We start from the raw sequence: 22,410 nt of genomic DNA, 5'->3' as shown, positions 1-22,410 counted from the left end.
ATCCTGATGCCTGTGGATGCTTATACTGCATGACTTTCATTCAGATGTGCAATCAAACTAGTGCCATAGAAAGGTACAGAACATCTTCCAGGCCTTCTCACATCTGAAATAACAGCAGACTGGAAAAAGGATGACTGTGTGAAAGGGTAGAAGCTCATTCTTTTTGATACTCCATGAAACAGCACTTCATACAGGGGAAATGAAGCCTGATGGAAATTCACTGCAACATTCTTTACAACATCTGCTTTGAGACGTCACAACAACTTTCTGTTCATTTATGACAGCATGAATGTAGCTTGCTTGCCCTGGTCATGCATACTGCCCTCCTCCACTCTTCTCCTGTGACCATGATACAGCCACCTATCCCACATTACATTTATGTGTATTTGTTCATTTGTTTGCCTATCTTCTAGGCTACCCTTCCCCAGATGGGCTCAGGGTGGCTTGCAATGAAGAAATTGCACATCATCACATAATAAAACTCATGAAATTGACTTAAAATTCCATAATACACAAAAACCTTGGCACCATAAAATTGAGAGTAAACCTATCATAAACAGTCATCTCCCCCATCTACATTTTCAGTCATATCAGAGGAGGGAAAGAGGAGAGGGAAGGGGGGAGCAGAGGTCAGCCCGATGAAAATCATTGCTGTCCTCAACCATGGGTCTGGTAGAACAGCTCCATCTTATAGATTTTGCAAAATTGTGCTAAATCCTGCGGGGCCTTGGTTTCACTTGACAGTATTCCACCAAACTAGGTGGAACCCTGGATGAAAACAGTCAGACTGTTTAGGGCCATGGACCACCAGTAGATTTTTATTTGCTTAGCACAGAGATCTTGGGGGAGCATATAGGGTTAGGTCATTGACAGTTAGAGGATCATGAGCAGAGGTGGGATCCAACCAGTTCTCACCACTTCTCTAGAAGTGGTTACTAATTTTTTCTGAGTGCCGAGAAGGGGTTACTAAAGCAACCTCCCTGCCCAATAGGGATTGGAGGTGCATGTGTGCGGCGGCACCACTGTTTGAATCCCACCACCATCAAAACCTGTTATTAATTTTTTTGGATCCCACCACTGATCATGAGTACCTGATGAATAGAGTATATCCAAAGTTAGTGTTGTGACCTGGATGGTCCAGACTAGCCTGATCTTTCCAATCTTAGAAGCTCAGGAGTGTTGGCCCCAGTTAGTACTTGGATAGGAGACCACCACAGAAGACCTAAATTGCCATACAGAGGCAGACAATGGCAAGCCACCAGTGTTTGTCCCTTGTCTTGAAAACCCTATAGAGTCACCATAAGTCAGTTGCTACTTGACAGCCCTTTCCACCACCAGTAGCTGGCCAAATCTGCCCTTCTAAGCCTAAGATGTAGCATGGTCCCAAGTGTAAACCAAAAGGCAAAGGGGAAAGGTACCTGCACTTGCTAACGAGAACTTTGATGTGACAGTGGAAATGATACTCTCTAAACTCCCTCATGAATGTGGCCCCCCAGGAAGGGGAGACAGTAGCTGGCCAGTGCCCATATGTTGACATTAATATTTCTAATTAAATGCTGTCTTAAATACCCAGGATATTAACACTGAGAATACTTCAACTCTATGGGAGGTTTCATATTAGCATGCTAACTTGTTTCAGCTAAGTACGGCTATTTGATCAGGAACACCAATATCTAGTTAGTAAAGCAAGGAGCTTGTTCCCCCCCCTCCCCCTCTATTTTAACATCATGCCTGGGAAATGCATGCTTAAACATCTTGTCTGACCCTAAGTTGAGGTGGCTATTTACCGGAGCGAGAACCAACACGTTTCCACTTTTTCCCCCAGAGAGATTCACGGTACCTTCACAGCAAAAGCGTACCTGTGAATACTGTCAAAACTCTGAGGAGTCATTGGAGCACATTTTATTAGTCTGTTCAAAATTTAACGATTTTAGGCCAAACCTGTTTTTAGGAGATCCCTTATTGGTCCACCCAAGCCTTTTAAATCTTAAATTGAACTATCTTCTGAATACAGAGAATCCTAAGCAACTGGACATAGCGGCCAAATTCTTGCTCACTATTACAAAATAATTTCCTGGGTTCCTCTTTCTCTCTGAAGTATGCACTTTACGAAACAGGAGTACCTGTTTTATCTCGTTAAACTGTATTTGGATTACTTAGTTCTGCTATGTTTTAATGCCGAATAAAGGTTTTTGAACTTTGAACTTGTTTCAGATACATAGAACATTACTCTCTCGCAGTGTTTTCAGAAAACAGAGGCTTGCAGCATTTTTAAATGAATTTATACATTCTGTCTCCACCTCCAAACGAAGCACATTTGAGAATGTACTGAACAATATAATCAACCAACGACACAACCCTAATCCAGATTTTAAAAGCTTCTTTTAAAAGGCACTTGGTTTCCCTAATCACGTAGGTGTTTTTGAAACAGTCGCAGCCCTTGAGGTAATTGCATCTCAGAAAGAAAGATGGGAGGGCTACACAAAATTCCAAATCTTTGTTTCCTTTTCTAATTATGAGGCATATGCTCAAAGGCTTGCAATAAATCCTAAGATGTGTTTTCCTTCACTGATGTCTGCCTTGAACATTTATAAACCAGTGCTGCTGGTGAAAAAGTGGGTCTGATTTTGTGAATCTTTGATCTCTCTGATTTTGTAAATGCAAGGACCGTTTTACTTTGTCACATGCTGCTACTTGATAATTGTGTGGTAATCTACTGGGTTCAGTTTCTGAAATGGAGTTTCTTATCCCATTGGTGCGCACCATTATGAAAAACCTTTCTTATGTCCAATCTACTTGTTGTCTGGGAAAAACTATCAGCAAAGGAGACAGGTTAACCCTGGATGCAAAAAACAAAACAAAACTTCCACAGAATAAACATGGGAAGGTGCTAGATAAAGTGTTTGCTGTGTGCACACTAGAATGGGGTGGGGTGGGGGTTGGAGTGGGATAGAGCACAAATAAAAGGCACATGTCTATAAAAGTGACCTAGGAATTGTACTTGGAAATAAATGTAAATGTTCCAGGATGCTGATCCATATTTTTCTAAGTTTTCTGCATTTTTTATGCAAGGTACTTAACAAATGTACATGAAACTATCCTCCTACATACACTTGTGAAAATTCTAAAATAGATCAAAGACCACAGAAGCTGATGTTTCAATGTTATCTGCTAGTTTTTACAGTTCCCAGGCATGATAACTTTTTTTTTCTGCAGCAGACTAACTCAGCTCCCTCACTGGAATTTCTAATGGTACTGAGGCACAGAGAGGAAGATAAAATACAGAATTTTAATGCTATCACCTGCAATAATAAACCACTCAGTTCCACCCCCACACCTTTTTGTGGTCTTGCTGGATATAAACATACATGAGATTCAACCACTTCATCAGCTATTCATGCATATGCTGTTGCTTTTTCAAAAATAAAGTGTGTTTTTAAAGTAAAACTGACATTGCCAAAATAAGTGTGGAATGACATGGCTGTTAAACTGTCTATAGATTCCACACTCAATGAATTGTCCAGCAGCCATAATGCGCATTGACAACATAGTAAGTTTGGCATTGTGCATTGACAACATTGTTTTGCTCAACTGGCAGAATGAATTTTGTGCTTGCATTTCCAGGAGTATGTAGTAGTCAATCTTTTAAGGACTGTTCAGCAACAAATTGCTTGTGGCCTATTGATGTTACTCTTTCCATTTATGTTAGTTTCGTATCTACAACAGACTATCTCCAAAAAAACACAGGGAAAAAAAAACACAAGCCAAAAATGTCAGCATTGCAACAATGCTTGCTAGAAAATTGTGATCACTTCATAGTGGTTTGAAATTTTTTTAAAAGAAGTGAGGAGAGGGCATAATTGCCTTGTGGTGCCTCTTCACACTTCCAAGGATAGCTACTAAAGTCAAATTCTTCAGTCACTAATCAAAGCAGATAAACAATGAGATGCCTCCCTCCTAAATGACCAATGATTCAAAATCATTGCTATAAGCAGATTGAAGTGATGCATGAACCATTCTGTGGTGATTCGGGCACACATGCTCGTTCGGACATACAATGCACTCAAAAGCCAGACAGGGAACATTATTACATCTCAGTCTGATTCATGGCACAGGATATCATTCTCAGTCAACAGCACCTTCTTACATGTCATCCATGTAACAAACTGGAACTCGAGAAGAACACACAGAGAAGCATGTTTGGTGAATCTTCTTCAGAACAGGAGAAAAGCCAACAGGAACTGAGGAGCCTCTGGTTCTGGACAAGTTGACTCAAAGGAGCTATTGTGTAAACACCTGTGATAATATTGATAGGAGCATAAGAGAACTAGGGACTGAGGGTAGAATGCTGAAGAAGGGCCATGTGTGGAGACAAAGGAGTCCAGAGAGTCAAGGACTGCTAGAAAAGAAGATATATTGTAGGCAGTGGTGGGATTCAAATAATTAAACAACTGGTTCCGGGGGTGAGATTCAAATCATTTAACAACTGGTTGTTTATAAGCACAATTTTAACAACTGGTTCAGCCAAAGTGGTAGGAACCTGCTGAATCCCACCACTGATTATAGTCATCCATATGCCAATTTCAAAAGTCTCCAAACCAATACAGGCAGCTGGAGTGCCTGGTGCTAAATGACAATCTAGCTATAGTGATTCCTGGGTCAAAAGATATCCAGCAGGCCTCAGCCAGAGCCAGGGCTCTTTTGGCCCTGGCCCGAACCTGGTGGAATGTTCTGTCCAAGGAGACCTGGTTCCTGTGGGACAGTGCAATTCTATAGGGCCTGTACAACAGAACTGTTCCACCAAGCTTATGGTTGAGGCAGATATGGTTTTACATCACTCCAATGGCCTTCCTCTGTCCCACCCCACTTCCGCACCTTTTTTTTCCCTTTGGAGTCTGCATGTGAATGAGACTGTTGTGTGTAAATTAGAAATAGTTCATGAATTTTTCAAGAGAACCAACTTATGCATGCTAATAACTATTTGGCAGGTTACCAATGGATATAATAAGGGATCTTACTGGGATCATTTAAACTCTGTAAATAAATATTGGGCCAACTCTTATCCCCAAGTCCAGAAAAAGTGAAGCTCCCCATAATGACTGCTCTGAATTTTTACCTCAGCTTTACTGTTTTACAATCTGGAGGCAGCCCAGGCATTAGCCAAACAACCCATCTACGATAGAGATTGTCACAATGTGTGTAGACCATGTTCATCTTTAAGCTTGGGTCTAAACTTTTCTATACTTAAATGCAAGCTATTTAAAAATGACAACACCAAAAGATAAGGGTATAGAGAAGGGGTCACTGGGATGGTGGGGGGGAGGGAGGTCATTTGCAAGAGTTTGGACTAGATTGAGATCCCTTCCAACTCTACATTTCTATGCTTCTATGATGTGATTGCTTTACTACTTGTTAAGGCACAAGGCAAAAGCTGAACAACTAATCACCATTCTTCTTGCTGGACTCAACACTGGAAAAGTGAAAGGAGCCATTCTGCTGGCCATATAGTAAAACTGCTTATGTCAACTAGTCTGATTCCAGTTTATTTTCCAGCCAGGTATAGCCTGCCTTCCATGTCTTGAAATCAGTATGGGCTCACTCTAGGGATTCTTTCACAAAGCAAGCCTGCAGAGTTCCAAGGCAGAGGGAGGCAGCAGAACAGAAAAGTGAGTATTAAGCATGCCAGGAGGCTCCCAGCCATGATCCAGTACCAAGGGGGAATAAAGTGACTGAAGATTCTGAGTGGGAAAAGAAGGAATTATAAATAGTCTTGGGGGAACGGCCCACTGATGGATTTCATATTTTCAGTTCAAGGGGCTGGAAACAGCAGAACGGGGATGCACAAAAGAACTCAATCACCTTTAGCTGTTAAGGAGTCTTGTGTGAGTTCGGGCACTGCCAAGAGACAAGCACTTAGCAAAAGAAGGGGGTAAGCACTGTTGGTGAGAAGCTCAGAGAAGTGAATATACATGAAGGCACGAATCTGCCTTATACTGAAAGTATTGTCTACTGCAGGGGTAGGGAACCTGCGGCTCTCCAGATGTTCAGGAACTACAATTCCCATCAGCCCCTACCAGCATGGCCAACAGAGGCTGATGGGAATTGTAGTTCCTGAACATCTGGAGAGCCGCAGGTTCCCTACCCCTGGTCTACTGGGACTGACAGAGGCTGTCCAGAATCTCAGGCAGAGGTCTCTCACATCACCAACTTTTAACTGGAGATGTTGGGGATGGAACCTGGAACTTTCTGCATGTGGAGCCGACACTTTGCCTCTGAGCCACGGCCCCTGCCCAGAAAAGTTTATGAATCCATAGCTACTAGTACCACGACTGCTAGTAACAGTACTAGGGACTGCAAATGTTTAGAGCTTTACGCTATGCGGTGTACAATTATTAAACAATTAAATCCTGCAGGTCAGCAAGGAAGAGATGAAAACGAAACATCTGCATTTTAATTTTAATCAGCGGACTGCAGTGCTAAACAATTAGCAATCATTCCGCCCTTCAGCAGGATCAGTGGGAGAGTGTCAAAGATGATGAGGCCTCCATGTTTACAAAAGATTCTGCCTGTGACATGCTGTGTGCATTTGTGAATCATTTATCTTCTGGCTTAAGCCTGTCATTGTTTGAAATATTGAAGCTATGATTCTGCCCGACAGAATAATGAAACAGTGAAAAAGAGCTACACTGGAGTGATTCTTCAGAAATTTCGCAATGGAATAGCTATTCATTTCAGTCCGCCAAAAGTTTATCAATCTAATAATCTGATTAAAAGATTTGTTGTTTCTTCCCTGGATATTCAATAGAATATTGTGACTATGGACTTGACTTTATTATTATTGTTATTGGCTAGCTCGCTATAAATCTGATTTTAGAACTGATGTTTTTGGCAGCGATCGATATACTCGAAAACCATTCCATAACTATCCGTGAATTTGCATGGGTTCATGTGGTAGGTAAGTTCTCTATAGCAATTATGTAATTTTACTTCTTTTCTTTGGAAGGAGCTTTAAGACTTGTCTGAACAGAATGTTAGGATAAAAAAGTTATCTGGATTAATCCTCACACAATTTTGCCAGTCCTCCCACAAAAAAAAAAATATTGAGGATATGCAATGAATACCTTAGGTTGTGTCAAACTAACCATCCAGATGTTATGGACTACACTTCCCATCATCCCCTGCCAGCATGATGCTGGCAGGGATGATGGGAACTGTAGTCCATAACATCTGGAGGGCCGTGAGTTTGACACCTATGACCTAAGGTGTCCAAGACAACACAAAGCAGAAAGTATGCACAATATACTACAATTGTATTAGTGGTTCCTCACCCCTGCACGGCTTCAGGAGTTGTCGTAGGTATAAAGAAATCAGGAAATATTAATGCAATATCATCATATCTCTGTGTCTCAATTATTTTTATAGATAGAAATTAACAAAACAGAAAAAAACTGGAATCAAATCATAGTTACAGTCTGTTCTAGAGAAAGGCAGTCCCAACCATGAGCTGAGAGCCCAGCCACTACCTCCAAAAAGGCTTCCTAGTAGTGTGGGGAGGTCAAATATCCTCCCCGCTGCCCAGAAGCCCCAATGGGCTGCACTGCACTAACACCAGCCAAAAGGCTGGCTTGACTGTGGACTGTGGCCCACTGGCATACATCTAGCAAAAGCCAGGAGGGAGTTGACTAATGTCAGCTCCAACTTTCATGTTTTCCTGCTGCAGAGCTGACGGATGCCCGGCCATTGGCACGTTTGCCCTCTCTGCTGGCAGGGGCTCCTTGTGCTGGCAGAGGGGGAAAACGCATTGGCAGCACCCTCCACCGATCCCACAGTCCATTTGGCCACCCCAATCTGGATTGGGCTGGCAATTACTATTAAGTTGGAGGAAGAACCCCTTGAATTGGAGAAAACCTCATTAGGCTGAAAGAAGTCTTCAAACTTTACTCAGTGGAGTGGTTGAATTCTAGCCACTGTTGCTATTTATTAAGATCATGATTTTAAAATGTTTATTTTTGAATTGTAATTTTGAAATGCTGACTTTGTGCAGGGGGGGGGGGGGCACATGTTGAATACAGTCTGGCTATACACAATTTTTGTAACACATGTACCTATGATAAAGGGAAAATACTGCAGCTCAGAGAACAGAAATCCAATACTAATTTACCGCATGGCTGAATCAAACATGAGCTCTTCTAGGTATAAACTAAATCTTAAACTTTATAGAGTTGTGGAATTAGAGGATGTTTTAAGGATCTCCTACTGTGACAATCTGCAGCGAGTCAACTTTCACCCGCACAATATTATATATAATTTTTCAGATTTTGCACGAGCTATAGGAAAAAAGAACAAAAATAATTTGTTAAGCCTAAACAAAGCTGGATCAGCATTATGGACTAATAGCCATATTCGGTTACTTTGGTTTTATAGACCATGATTAAGGGTATTCAGTTGTCTTGCATAAAACACAGAAAATATATGAATATTCTCTTAAGAACTAAACAGGTGAAACAGGTGTAAAATACAAAGCATACACAACAATACACAGTACACAATAAACAACATACACAGAGAGGCAGCATGGTATAGTGATTAAGAACAGGTGCACTCTAATCTGGAGAACCGGGTTTGATTCCCCGCTCTGCCACTTGAGCTGAGAGCACTTTCTTTATCCATGTGAACCAGATTAGTTTGTGCACCCCAACACATGCCAGCTGGGCAAACTTGGGATAGTCACAGTTCTTTGGAGCTCTCTCAGCCCCACCCACCTATCAGGGTTTTTTTGTGGGGTGGAGGGAAAGGAGATTGTAAGCCCCCTCTCCTTACAGGAGAGAAATCCAAACACTTCTTCTCTGTTCTTCTAATACTCCCTAGTATAAGCATTTCTACAGGAGAGACTGTCTAGCAATCTTTCTCCAACTATGGATGAAATCACTGGGGGATAATAGACTATGATACATATGATATTTTATACTAACTGGGTTCCCAACACACACTAAGAACTAGGGAATGCCATGATCTTACCACCTCGAAAGAATGGAAGCTCATCAGAGTTTTGGGGAAGGTACAGTTTATTGAGCCAATCCCAGGATTAGTTCATTGGTGTGGCAAACATCCCCAAATCCTTACAAATTGGGTTGTAGCTGGGAAATAGCTCTTTTCTATCAGCTATACTGGTTGGTTGATCTCTGGGCTATATTAACAGATGGACACAGTGTCCTGGTGCCTCATGTTGTTCCAGATCTGGGATTGGAGTGTTTGGAGTTGGTGCCTCTGAAAGAACCAAGAGGATATGCTAATTAGCAAGGCATGCAGCCAGAAGCCAAGTAGGAGTGGGGGCGGTGCTTCAGCTGCATCCAATGACCTTGGCAAGGAAATGGAGGGGGCAATTTGTGTGCTACTTCTCCCTAATCACTTGTTCACTGAACTGTTGAGTGTCATGGTCAAACAAGAGTGACTCTGCAAAATACTGCCCACATGTGCATTAATAGCAAAAGTTACTTCTGTTTTATTCAAATACATTGTCGCACTCAAAGGGCCAACTTAGATGTTACATGTATTATATCTGGTAAACATTATGCTGGAAAACTATCATTTCCAAGCACTCTAGGGCCCAATTAGGCATAGAGATAGTAGGAGTTTTACAGCCCGAACCACAACCCCAGGCAGTCAAGGGTGGTGCTGCTGCCCATACTACCTCCAGAGGGCTTTCCAGGAGGCAGAAGTCACGTTTTGGCATAGACGTGGCATGGGTGGGGGAGTGGCAGGGGGCAGGGCATACATGTGCCCCAGGCACAGTTTCCCCTTGCTACGGCTCTGATTCATGGTATTTAAAAGGTAAACATTGTTATTTTATGGCTTGTGAGATTGTATACATGCATGGGACAATATTGGGGTGTATGTTTCCAATCCATATCAGCTCCCGATAACTTATGAAAGGACCAACCAATAAATGTAACTGATAAATATCCATGCCCATTGATCTTTCGTCATCTTTATAATTCCAGCTCACCTCCTCAGTCTTTTCATACATTCATCCAGACTGCAAATCAGTAACTACTGAACCAGTATTTCTAATGCTGTTTTTTTCAGTACTTTGCTTATCAGATAGACACATCTTTTGCTTGAGGAATTTGTCCTATGCAGTAAAGTTTAAGTAAATTTTAAGACACCGAAAAGCAAATGTAAAGCGGAGACTCCATCTTCTGCCTGAAACCATTTTATTATTACAAGTCGCTTTTATCACTATGCCTAAAGAAAAAAAAGAATTGATCAAAACTTGTACATATTCTGCTATGAAAAGACACCCACAACTTTACCCAAAGTGTAGTTATACCAAGGTAAGAACATGGAAAGAACATGACTGTGTATCAAAGTCATTCTGATTACTGAAGCTAGGGGTTCGAATGGTTTATTAAAGTTTTCACCTCAACATAATTGCAATGTCCAACCAAAGATGTCAATCCAAGAATGAATAATGAAACTAATTGTTAGATCTAAAATGATAGATGAGAACAAAAGGCTACTCTACCAAACTCCTTAGGGACAGCAGCAGTGGAAGTAAAATGCAGCTGTGTTAATCCTATATGCTGTAGCTTTTACAGGTATAGTTTGGGGATAAAGACTGTGCCTTCAAGAGCCTGTCGACCATGCGAATTTCCAATAAGAGCTGCAAAAAGTAAAGATGCAAAACAAATTTGGTACTGTAAAATGAAAAACTTGATTTAAAATATATGCTTAACTTAAGGTAAGCTATGTTTAAATATAATAGTTTCGGATCGGAGTTCAAGTCTGTTCTAGAAAAGACCCTTTTAAGGCCTTGGAATGGCTCCTGGGACCCCTGCTTTCGAACCACACATCACCCTCACTGTATTGCACTTACATGGTGGAAGCGTTGCCACACTCTGATTAAAAGAATGTCCTGAGTGGTCCCTTGGTGGCAAGCGGAAGTGCTGAAGGATTGGCCCCTCTCAACTTGAGCTTTTGTGGCTTTTTTCTATCCTGGCTCCAGCCTGGTGGAACTTTATAGTAGCTAATACCAGGGTCCTGTGGGACCTTAATAAGTTCTGTGAGGCCTGTAAGGCACAGATGTTCAGTTGCAGTTTCTGATGAAATAAGATAGAACTACCTGCGAGCGCAGAGTGTTTTCACAAGTGCGCCTAAAATTGTTTCTTTTTCTCCTGCATGTCTTTTAAATAAACACCTGGCTGTTTTCATGTGGGGGAGAAAGTAGAAGAGAGATTTGCAATGCAAATGATCAGAGACTTTACATTTGCTTTACAAAACTGGGAGTTGGGAAACAAAGGAGCTATTTTAAGCTTCACCTGTACTGAAAAAAAAAGGCCATGAAAGAAGATCTCCATCACAGCTGAGAACCAAAATCCTCTACCCAAAATTCTATAGCATTTTTTCTAGCTCACAGGGGAGTCAGGGACTACTTGACAATCTGAACAGGGCCTGCTGCCTTAGAACCAACATATGATGCAAAATATTGTGCTGAGTGGTGGATTGATCTAAAATGACACTCCACCTCTTTGGTCCACGCTGTATACTTCTTCCAAGTGCCTATCCTGGAAACACTTCCCATGCTGGACCTGAGATCCCATAACATGCTTTTTTTCTGGGGCCGCCACTACAGTAAAGTGTTAACGTCCCTTCTGCTGTATTGGGTTGGATCCCCTGGCTCCTGTATAGATGAGAATCCTGTAACCACATGCCTCAACACTGAACACATGAGGCAGGACAGCAAACATGAGTCCACTGGCCCAGCTCATACCTTGGAGCAATCACTGAGTTGTCAATGTGTACCAAATGCATGGAGGAAGTGCCCCCGTATATACTCCCTTCCTGCAATCAGTGACATTATTTTCCAAACAGGGCTGATTTTAACAGGGAGATATTCAGGTGTTACCTGGAGGTTGGTAGTCCTATCCACATAAGGCCAGCAGATTAACTCCAGTGAAATTACTGCAACAGCCCGGGCAAAGGTGGGATCTCAGTGCATTTTTTTTTATCCATAATGAACATAAGAACAAGCCAGGCTGGATCCAGGACCAGGAGTCCATCTAGGTGCCAAAGCCTCTCTGCTGCACTTTCACTTGCAGTGGCTCCACCAGAGTGCTCCTTTGGGAGCTCACATGCAGGATGTGAAAGCAATGGCCTTCTCGCATGGCTCTGTTACCCTCGATCACCTGGTCACCAGTTAAGGCATTTTGCGTGCAATCTCAGATCAAAGAGGGGGATCCAAAGATTGGTAGCCATAAATGCGACCTTTCTCTCCATAAATCTGTCCAAGTCTCCTTTAAAGCCCTATCCAGGTTAAGTGAAGAAGTGTTTCCTATCCAGTAGTCCTAATTCTTCCCCCAGCATTTTCAATGAATGCCCCCCTGGTTCTAGAAAATTATTGTGAGAAAGAGAGAAAAATCCACCCTCCTTTCCTGAATGATCAGTCAACCTGTAGACAGCACTATTATGGCAGTAATTGAGAAAGTTTATGAGGAAGCTCCCATCATTAAGAGCAGTTTGGGTGGTGAACAAAATATGCAGCACCGCTTCATTTGTAACCTACCTCCAGAAAAGATATGGATAGATGGTCCGTTGTACCCTTTCCCATTCTGATTATATGCTAGCCTTATTTATATATACTTGTATTTAGGGCATCACATAGGAAATGTTTCTGTATTGCTTGCAGAAATTATAGCACTCTACTGGTAAAAATTACACCCAGGTATTACCACTCTTATACAGATAGCCAACAATTTTATACAGATGGCCAGCAGTTTTATGAATTCAGACAGTGGTAGCATGTTCATTAAGACAGGGTTAGAATCGTGTTTTCTCATAGATTCCAAATTCAGGAACTTAATGAGATTCCCTATCAGCTTCTTCTGTCAGCATGGCCAATTGGCCATGCTGGTAGGGGCTGATGGGAATTGTAGTTCCTGAACATCTGGAGAGCCGCAGGTTCCCTACCCCTGGTCTACATTGACTAAGGGACTCTGGTATGCTGCTGCTTTTAAAACCCTCTAAAGAAGAGCATGTTAATAGAAGGGGAGAATCTTATTTAGGACTTCAGGTGTACTTTCCTTAGAATGTGAAATGAGGAAAAGAAGAATGAAATCCTTTTCACAAAAGCATTAATTCTCAAATGAGGTAAATATGCAAATTTTGTTCCATTTCTTGAGCTAAACCTATCAGCAGTGAAACTACGTGTCAAATTACATATGGAATTTGCAATAACGTTGAGCATTATTAAAGATTTAATTACATTATCTGGAGACTCAGTCTCATCTGTAAGTATCCATTTCAAGAAAAAAAAATTGAGCTCAGAAGTATTTTTAGCATATAGCGCTTTATTTCCGTAAGGTAAAGCATTATGTTTGTAGCTTTAGCTATCCACTCCAGGAAAATTCTGCCAATCTTAATGAGTCACAACACGTGCAGTATTACATTTTGTTATGCCCTAAAGATGTCAATCAAATCATGCACTGCAACAGCATAACATTACTGGGCACTTAAACACACTATGAAGACAGATCTCAGTATGCCAAAATAGAACAGAAGGAGAGCCCTGCATTCTGGTTTCCAGCCCTAATGTGGCCTGAAGGGCAACCACAGAATGGACACACGGACCATTCTTATGCTACTACCCTCCATCCAAATATGTGTCCAGGTATACTGAATTTGAACATTAATCCACTCATTCCTGACCTGACCTATATTGCCTAGGGTAGTCTGGTCTTATCAGATCTTGGAAGCTAAATGGGGTTGACTTTGGCCAGCATTAAGATGGGAGACCTCTCAAGTGGAATTAAATAGGTAGCTCAATAGTAGGCAGGTAATATTATGCAAACTACTCCTCTCTGAAAGATCTTTTTGCCTTGCAAACCCTACAAGGTTGCCATAAAAAAAACCAATTGTTCCTATTTAAGGAACAGATCTGCTAGAGGTCCTGCCTTAATCAGAAACTGTGGCTCAGGCTGCATATTATCACAGTGATAGCAGATTAAGTATTAATTCAACATCACTTTTGTTAACAGTCTGAATTCTAAAGCTCCCAGAAACTTTTGCAAAGAACAAATTTAAGTATCTCATCACATGGGGAAGATGTTATTTTCTGCTTCATTCAGGGCCCCAAAGCTGCTAGGAAAAAGTGCACAACTCAAGTGCAACAACAGCTGCTTCTCGATGTTTTGAATGCTTAACGTAGTGATGCACGGAAAATGAACATGACTCTGTTATCTCTATTAGGTTCTACCCCCATTGCAAAGCGCTACTTCAGGAAGGTTCTTCCCTGGACGCCACAATTTTGCTCACAGCTCAAATTATCACAAGAAAGCGTATCCGAAGTGGATTCTAATCCATATGAGCCCAATAATTAGAGCTGAAGATGTTCCGCTATGGAAGGAATCGCTATGAAGGTCAGTGGCCCTTTACTGTAAAGGAAAATGCATTTTTACAAGAACAGCAAGGTTGCACTTACCTGTAACTGTTGTTCATAGGGTGGTGCTGTGTGCAGACACACATTGGGACTGCAGAGGTACAGGCCAGCTGTGGGAGCAATTTCTTGCAAGCTTCCAGAAGAATTTACTATGGGGTGCTCCCCTTCTCCTCGAAAGTGACATCAGAACATTTTCCCACTGAAACGTCCTCATCACAGAAGGGGAAGAGCACCCCATAGTAGATTCTTCTGGAAGCTTGCACAGTCCCAATACGGCACTGCACACAGACCACTCTGATGAATATTTCTTGTCTGTATCAGAATACTTCATTTCTAAGATATTGTATTTTCATATCAGTTGAAAAGACGAGCATAATTATGTATGAATCTTGCATGGAATAGACTGGCATTTGCAGCATAATAGCTTGTCAGCCATTTCTATGAGCAGCAGTATGACAGAGGCATTTTTATATATAAAAATAAATAAATAAAACGGTCAATCTCATTAAAAAACAGAGTAGGCAAAAATGAGGTTTTTGTTTTCATTTTTTCTTTCAGGCTGAAATTGAATTGCAATTATGATCTGAATTTTTCTCAGCATGAAATGGAGTTTTCCACCATGCTGAGCAATAAGGTACTAACTTGCAAACAATAGATATTGGTTACGGAAAAAAGGTAAATCTTCTGTAATGCTATTGGAATGAAGTGCATTTGGAGAAGCTGACAAAAATCATTACTTATTATCCTTTGTCATGTGAAAAGTTTAATCTGCACACCTTAATTATACTCTGCTCTTAACAGCGATCATCAAATGCCAAATGGCTTAGTGTATTAGCCTGGTTAATCTTTGGATTCGTTCATATTAGAATGAAACTGTGGCTTTGGTTCATATCCCACACTTATTGTATACAGGGCTTTGACGCTTTTGAAATAAAGCACAGCCAAAGGCAAATGATACCTGCCATGAGTCTGGGACAATCCTGTACTGATCAACAAGAGTGAAAAAGTCAGCCAATGGGAGAGACCACTAATGGGGGTGTTTTTTCAGTATTTCTGCCAGAATCCCTTCAGGACTACAAGCTTTACCAGGTCCAAGTTCTGAGATTACTTCAACAATTTCATCAAATGATATCTAGTACAGATAGGCATTCGAGAAATGTTAAGATATCCATCCATCCATCCATCCATCCATCCATCCATCCATCCATCCATCCATCCATCCATCCATCCATCCATCCATCCATCCATCCATCCATCCATCCATCCATCCATCCATCCATCCATCCATCCATCCATCCATCCATCCATCCATCCATCCATCCATCCATCCATCCATCCATCCATCCATCCATCCATCTATCATCTCTCTCTCTCTCTCTCTCTCTCTCTCTCTATCTATCATCACACATGGACACTCTTCTACCAGCATGGCCAATTGGCCATGCTGACAGAGGGCTGATGGAACAGACCCTGTCATCTGAGAGCCGCAGGTTCCCTACCCCTGATCTATATATATATACATATAGATAGGTAGAGATAGAGATAGATAGATAGATAGATAGATAGATAGATAGATAGATAGATAGATAGATAGATAGATAGATAGATAGATAGATAGATAGATAGATAGATAGATAGATAGATAGATAGATAGATAGATAGATAGATAGATAATCTTCCATCTTCCATTTTATATATATAACGTTTGTGTGTATGTGTGTTTTAAGAAATGTGATGCAATTCCAGCTGCTATTACCAGCATTAGAACTTAAAATCTGAATTCTGTAGTCAGTGGTGGCTAGGATAGCATGGCGAAGGTGGAGTTGCACTGCCTCCAATGAAGCTCTGGTTTGCACAGCAAACGGGGGGGGGGGGGGGCAATTGAAGAAGCAACTCCACTACAGAAACAGACTTACTCTGGATGATTTAATGGCATATGAGGGCCATGCCACGGACGTTCCTGGACTGAAAACCTGGTAGAAGCCAACTAAAGCCAGCTCTACTCTGGGAACACCCCTAGCTTGCCCCCAGCCATGTTGGTGTCCACTTTTAGGCCAGTGCAGTTCTGCATGTAGCAGGTTCTTTCATGTTGGGCACCACAAAGAAGTGCAGTGCCCGCCCGGTATCCTGACTGCCCTCCCTACTGGCATAGGTGCCACTTACACTGGTTCCAGGAGCTGCTTTGAACCCCCTGCCTCCCAGCACCAATTGGGCTGTAAGTCCTATAATTTATGACAGAACCTTAGGGACTATTAAGAGATATCTGGATGAAAGGGAACAAGTTGGGTGACTTCGAGCTGAACAATGAGTGCATCCTCCTTTTGTCCATTATTTTCTAAAATGTTGTCTTACATCTGCCCATTGTCACCAATGGTATTAATCAAAGGTGTGCTAATTCTGGATAAAGTTGTGCTAATTCTGGATAAAGGGCTCCAGAACTACACTTCAGAACCTGATCAGTTTGGGATTCTGGAAAAGAGCTGACCTATAAAGCCACATGATCTACTAAAACAAAACTAGCGTGCTCTAAATCATAAAGCTATTTTTAAATGAAGGCTGACTACCTGGGAGAAAAGCATATGCAACTGTTAGGTTGGGACCAATTAGCTTTTCCACTGGTAAAAAATGGAAATGAGGGTTCCACTGACTATGATGAGATCATGGGATGTACATGGACAAAACCCACAGGGGGCAGAGACTGTTGTAAGAAATGGAACTGAGCAAGATATAGTGAAAAAGCAGGTTGGATCCAACTCATCACTTTGACAACAATGTACTATGAAATCCTTCAAACTTATCTGTATGATAGCAGATATGGGAAGTATGCATTGGCTTCTTGTTCACCAAAATGGCTAAAAGGAATCACTCTGTGCAAGATCACTGCAACCGCAGCATAATGGATAAAGCCACATGAATAAGAAATGCCTTTTTATCACAGTTGATGCCAAAAAAATGTTTACTTTCTGGTAATTAAGAACCAGACTGAAGAAAACATCTTACCATGACAGCTAGGTAAAGCTCTGTTCCATCCAGGTCTCCCATCATCTCCCATGATGCAAGTGAGAGTAGAATAACCTTGAAGAACATAACCTGCATCACAATAATATGTGACTGTCGATCCCAGTTTATAATCCATTCCAAGTCTTGTGCCATTCATTATATTTCCAGGATCAAAGCAGGACTCACGGAGTTTGGCTGCAATCAAAAAAATGATGTACCTTTAATTTTGAGGGCCATCCCCATCCCACCTCCAAGACCATTGAAAAATTGTCTAATTATTACTGAGCAAAATGGAAAGAAAATGAGAGATAAAAGCATCCTCTTGTATTAAGTAAAAAATGTATATCTCCAAAAGACTGAATTAAGAGGTAAGGATAATAATCGTAATTTCCCAAATGTGTTCCCATTTGTACTTGTGTGTATATGTGTGTGAGTATGGTTCACTCTGAACTACTGAACTGCAGTTAGGCCATATCTTGGCCTAAGTCATTCCTGGTATTTTCTAGACAAGATCCCCCCCCCCCCCGCCATATACCTTTTGTCTTTTATATAACTTTTGTTCTTTAAGCCTCATCAGACCTGTTCACTTGCACCTGTCTCTGGGCTGGAGAAAGTTTTCCTGAGAATTCACTGGTTTTACATAGCAAGCAATTTCAGACCAGATAGTCTATGCAAGACAAATTTTCCCACCATTCTCACAATGGTAGGAAATACATTCAGCAACTTTTTGGGTGTCTTTTTGGGGCTCTGAGGGGCTGTATTTTTGAAGCAGAGACACCAAATTCTCAGGGTAGCTCTCCTTATGAGAGCCCCAGGTCAGGGCCCCCAATTTGATAGGTACCCAGTTTTGCTCCATTTGGGAACCTCTTGATCCATTTGGGAACCTCTTGATCCAATTCCAAACATGGAATTCTTGTAAGGAGAATCACCTGCAGCTACACAGAAAATTTGTTTGCTGTATTTCACTCCATCCCCACAAGAGCCTCATGACTGTCCTCATGAGGACAGTCACATAACAAACTCCAAAGTTTTGGATATTTGGGGAAAAAATTGAAAAATGCCCACATTGATAAGGGGATTCTTTTAAAAAAAAATAATAAATGTGGGGTTTATTAAACTTGAATCTGAAAAATACAAAAAAAATGGTGTACACCCCTATACCTTAACCAATTATGTCAAATTGACAAAAACAAAGCTTAAAATGTAGTATACCAACAACTGAATAAACAAAAGGTCACATACCTTGAATTAATGCAAGAATTGTACAGAGTTTAAAGTTTCAAAAAAAATGCATATAGCAGGAAAAACATGAAGATAGGGCCACCAGCATTTAAAATATCATTATGGAGATTTACCTTTATATTCCAAGTGGAAACCAGTAAAACTAACAGATCCATCACTTCGAAAAGCCAAATGCATGGAGTTTGAACTGCTTTCTATCCTCTCTGGTAACTTGCTGTCTTGAAAGCTTCCAATTAGAGGACTGTTGCTGTCCGGCCCATCGTAGATGTAGAGAAAATCATAGTTTGGTTCTATACTGAAGCTGGGAATGTTTAAAAAGTTAAAAATGTTAGGTGGAACATGGCTTGCTCCCATGTTTCCTACCTTAAAAATTCTGCTAAATAATAAAGTAATTCCATAAGAAAGATTTGTCATGCATCTGGGGACTTTGTTTACTGTTTCTTAGGCCCCTTCTGCACATGCAAAATAATGTGTTTTCAAACCACTTTCACAACTGTTAGCTAGTGGATTTTGCTATTCCACACAGCGTCAAAGAGCACTGAAACCAGTTTGAAAGGGCATTATTCTGCATGTGCGGAATGAGCCTTAACCTCTTCCAAATTAAAAAAAATGTAGAGAAGAATGGTCAGTATTGTAGACAACATTCCACAGAAGTCAATAAATAAATTTTTAAAACTTTAGAGATTACTGTAGCCATATAAGTATGTTTTAAGACCATCCTGTATATATTTAAAGGTATGTTTGTATTGCTTTTGACATCAGGTTTGCTGTGCACTTTACTGTGCATTTACCTTCACAAACCTTCTCTCAGTGTTGACCATTATAGGTCAGAAATACAGCCTAAACACCATATTTGCTTTGCTTAATCTATGGCATCATTTATTTCATAATGAAGCCTACTAGGGGAAACATTAAACAAACAACATTTAATAGCCAAGATAGAACTGATCACCTGAGCCATTTTTGTGTAAATACGTAGCTTATAAAATAGACTCAATATAACTGTGACATTTTGGCTTAATCTCATGCACACATGTCCTATAAAAGTTTTAGAAATGTTAGCCCTGATCAACAGTGTTTTAGATTTAGGGTCAACAACATATTTTCCAGTGTGAAACACCAACATTGTCCTGAATAAAACTTTTATAAGCTGGAATATTTTTTTTAAAAAAAATTCCACTCCACCTCAGGGCACATTTATAAGACTGAAATGTTAACTGCTTCCTTATTTTGCACAAAAGTGCTTCGACAAATGTCTCATGTGGCTAACTTTGTGGTGTAACAAGAGTATGCCTTTCCTTAACCATAAGCCACCTTATATACCACATAAACAAATATGGGATTTGTGTGCACACACACTAATATAACAGATCATTAGAGATATGCATAATCTTAATTTTAAAAATTTCCAAAATCTTAAATTATAAATAATATAACTGATATACCAAGATAGATATCAGCACCCCTTGGCACTCACTGGAAAATGACCATTTTGCTTGGTTGGGTGCCATTTTGTTTGGCACCCAGGGCCAGATCTATGCCCAAGCAAACAAAGATCTGGCACATCCACTGCAGCTTGCAATACAGGAGAAGACCTGTACAGACATGAGATAACTCCAAGGTAATTTCATAGAGCTGCCAGCCTTAGGCAGGCAATCTCCATAAACACTGGCAGTAGTGGAGACATTTGAGGTGTTATTTCTTGTTTTGAAACAGGAAGTAAAGTAACTATGCTCTATAAATTTCAAAATTTCTATGGTTTACCACAGAGATTCTGAAATTCCTAGAGTGTTATGACATCACTTTCTACTCCCAAACAGGAAGTGTCAATCAATACAATCTCCCATATTTTCTCCTCCCACCTTCACTGATCAAGGGCAGGGCATAGAGGGATAAAAAGATAAAAAGTTCTGAAAAATTTCAGATCTAAGATAACTTAAAGAGAGTTGGAGGCAGGAAAGGAAGTTCTGCAAAAATTTTAAGATTTCCCTCAGTAGATGCTAAGAGGTAGACCATGCCATCCCAAACCTTCCTGCCCTCCTATTAGAGCTGCACTTTAGTGGTAAAACTGCACGGGCTGAAATTAGAAAAAAGGTGCATTGGACTCTCTTCAAAGAGAGGAGAAAAGAAAAAGAAACCCCGTTTAAAAAGAAAAAAGGAAATATGAGAAATTATTGGCTTATCTAAAAAGATGAATTTCAGAAAAAAGAAATTCAATTGCCCATGACTACATTATCCCCCAAACATGTAGACATCCAGGCAAGGATGCCATATTTTCATTCCCTGAGGCTCTATAAATACTGTTTTTTTCCTCACTAATAAGCAAAAACTGTAATTTTATGCAAAAAAAACCCCAGAAATTGTGCCAACCATGCCACCCCCCAAATTTGGCATATATGCAGTAAATGGTGGAATATATTATTGATGATTCAGACACAAAACCGTTTCTGAATATCTCCTGGTTTTCAACATATTCATTCCTCTCTTCTGAACAGAGAAACTATTAGTATTTCATACTATACCCACAAGTTACGTGAAAAACTCACTACCCATCACTAGAGCCTGGTGCACTCTAGTTTGAAAGCAACTTGGTTGCTCAAGTTGAGTATGCCCAGAATGACCATGACATGTTAAACATTTCAAATTCTGGTCAATCAAACACTTACCTGATAAATGCTAATGATATTACATAGTCATTATTAACAGTGATAGTCCAGTCACAGTCTCTGCTATGGGGATAAGGATGAGGGAAATTTGGTGAAAGAATAAAACCTGATGATCCTGTCAAATTGCCTCCACAAGGTGCTGTGAATAAATAAATGAAAAACAAAGTGATTCTCAAAAATCTTTCCTTTTTAAAAAATTAGACGACAGGTCATAAGAAAAGGGTATTACCTCCAAGATCAAGCTAGTGACCATGTCATTATTCTGACTTATGAACTACTACCAGCAACCACCCCCCATCCCCAGATGCTATCCAATGTTAATATTTTCAGCAGCTCTAAGCAAGACAAACATTTGGGTTACAAAAATGGGGGGGGGAGGAACTTTGAAACACTTCCAACCTATTGAATTATATTCACATTGGTTGAACTTTATCTACAGGGTGTTACAATGCATAAGATATATGGATAGCATATATTTAATTCTGAACATCATCACAGAGGATATGATTGCTGGATTTGCAAAATACAGCTATAGACAGATAGGAAGACTTTCTTTCCACAAACCTGAAGGAAGTCCCAGGTTTGCAAAAATAAAATTACAAAAAAAAAAAAAAAAGTAGGGAAGACAAAACTCCCCCAAATAATAAAAACCATGTATGTACCTTTAAAAGAATACCCACTGAGCTCTCAGTGGCCATTTTCAAGGTTGTTTTCCATGTAAGAACATAAGCCCTGCAGGATAAGACCAATGGTCTACCTCCAACTTTTCTGATGGAAGACCTTCAAATAATATAGGGGCATGATGTGGAGGCAGGCAATGACAAACGACCTCAGAACACCTCTTGCCTTGAAAACCCTATGGGGTCACTATGAGTCAGTTTTGACTTGATGACACACATACACACTATTTTATCCAGCATCCTGTTTTAGAATGGTCAGCCAATTGCTCTGAAGAGTATCCTGTTTATATACTTCTCTCAACAATGAAACTGATATGTGGATAGAAAGGAATCAGGAATATCTGAATTTACAGATTACAAAGAGAATCTAACATTCCTTCACTAGTAA

At 40.5% G+C, this 22,410-nt stretch overlaps 1 protein-coding gene across 1 annotated transcript in view; it reads right to left on the bottom strand.

Annotated features, from left to right (window-relative positions):
- Positions 1-22,410, bottom strand: part of CSMD3 (CUB and Sushi multiple domains 3) — a 751,931-nt gene that overhangs the window by 176,964 nt on the left and 552,557 nt on the right. Inside the window, exons 28-34 of the mRNA XM_048507427.1 lie at positions 21,343-21,481; positions 18,790-18,977; positions 17,441-17,629; positions 17,117-17,132; positions 16,567-16,592; positions 13,695-13,743; positions 10,526-10,557 (exon numbers count right to left, since the gene is read on the bottom strand). Of these exons, the coding sequence (XP_048363384.1) occupies positions 10,526-10,557; positions 13,695-13,743; positions 16,567-16,592; positions 17,117-17,132; positions 17,441-17,629; positions 18,790-18,977; positions 21,343-21,481 (639 nt within the window). The remainder of the gene's footprint in view (positions 1-10,525; positions 10,558-13,694; positions 13,744-16,566; positions 16,593-17,116; positions 17,133-17,440; positions 17,630-18,789; positions 18,978-21,342; positions 21,482-22,410) is intronic.

The sequence above is a fragment of the Sphaerodactylus townsendi genome, linkage group LG09, assembly GCF_021028975.2.
Source record: "Sphaerodactylus townsendi isolate TG3544 linkage group LG09, MPM_Stown_v2.3, whole genome shotgun sequence".
NCBI lineage: Eukaryota > Metazoa > Chordata > Lepidosauria > Squamata > Sphaerodactylidae > Sphaerodactylus > Sphaerodactylus townsendi.
Note: the sequence above shows the minus strand (reverse complement) of the source record. Positions and strands in the feature narration are given on the sequence as shown.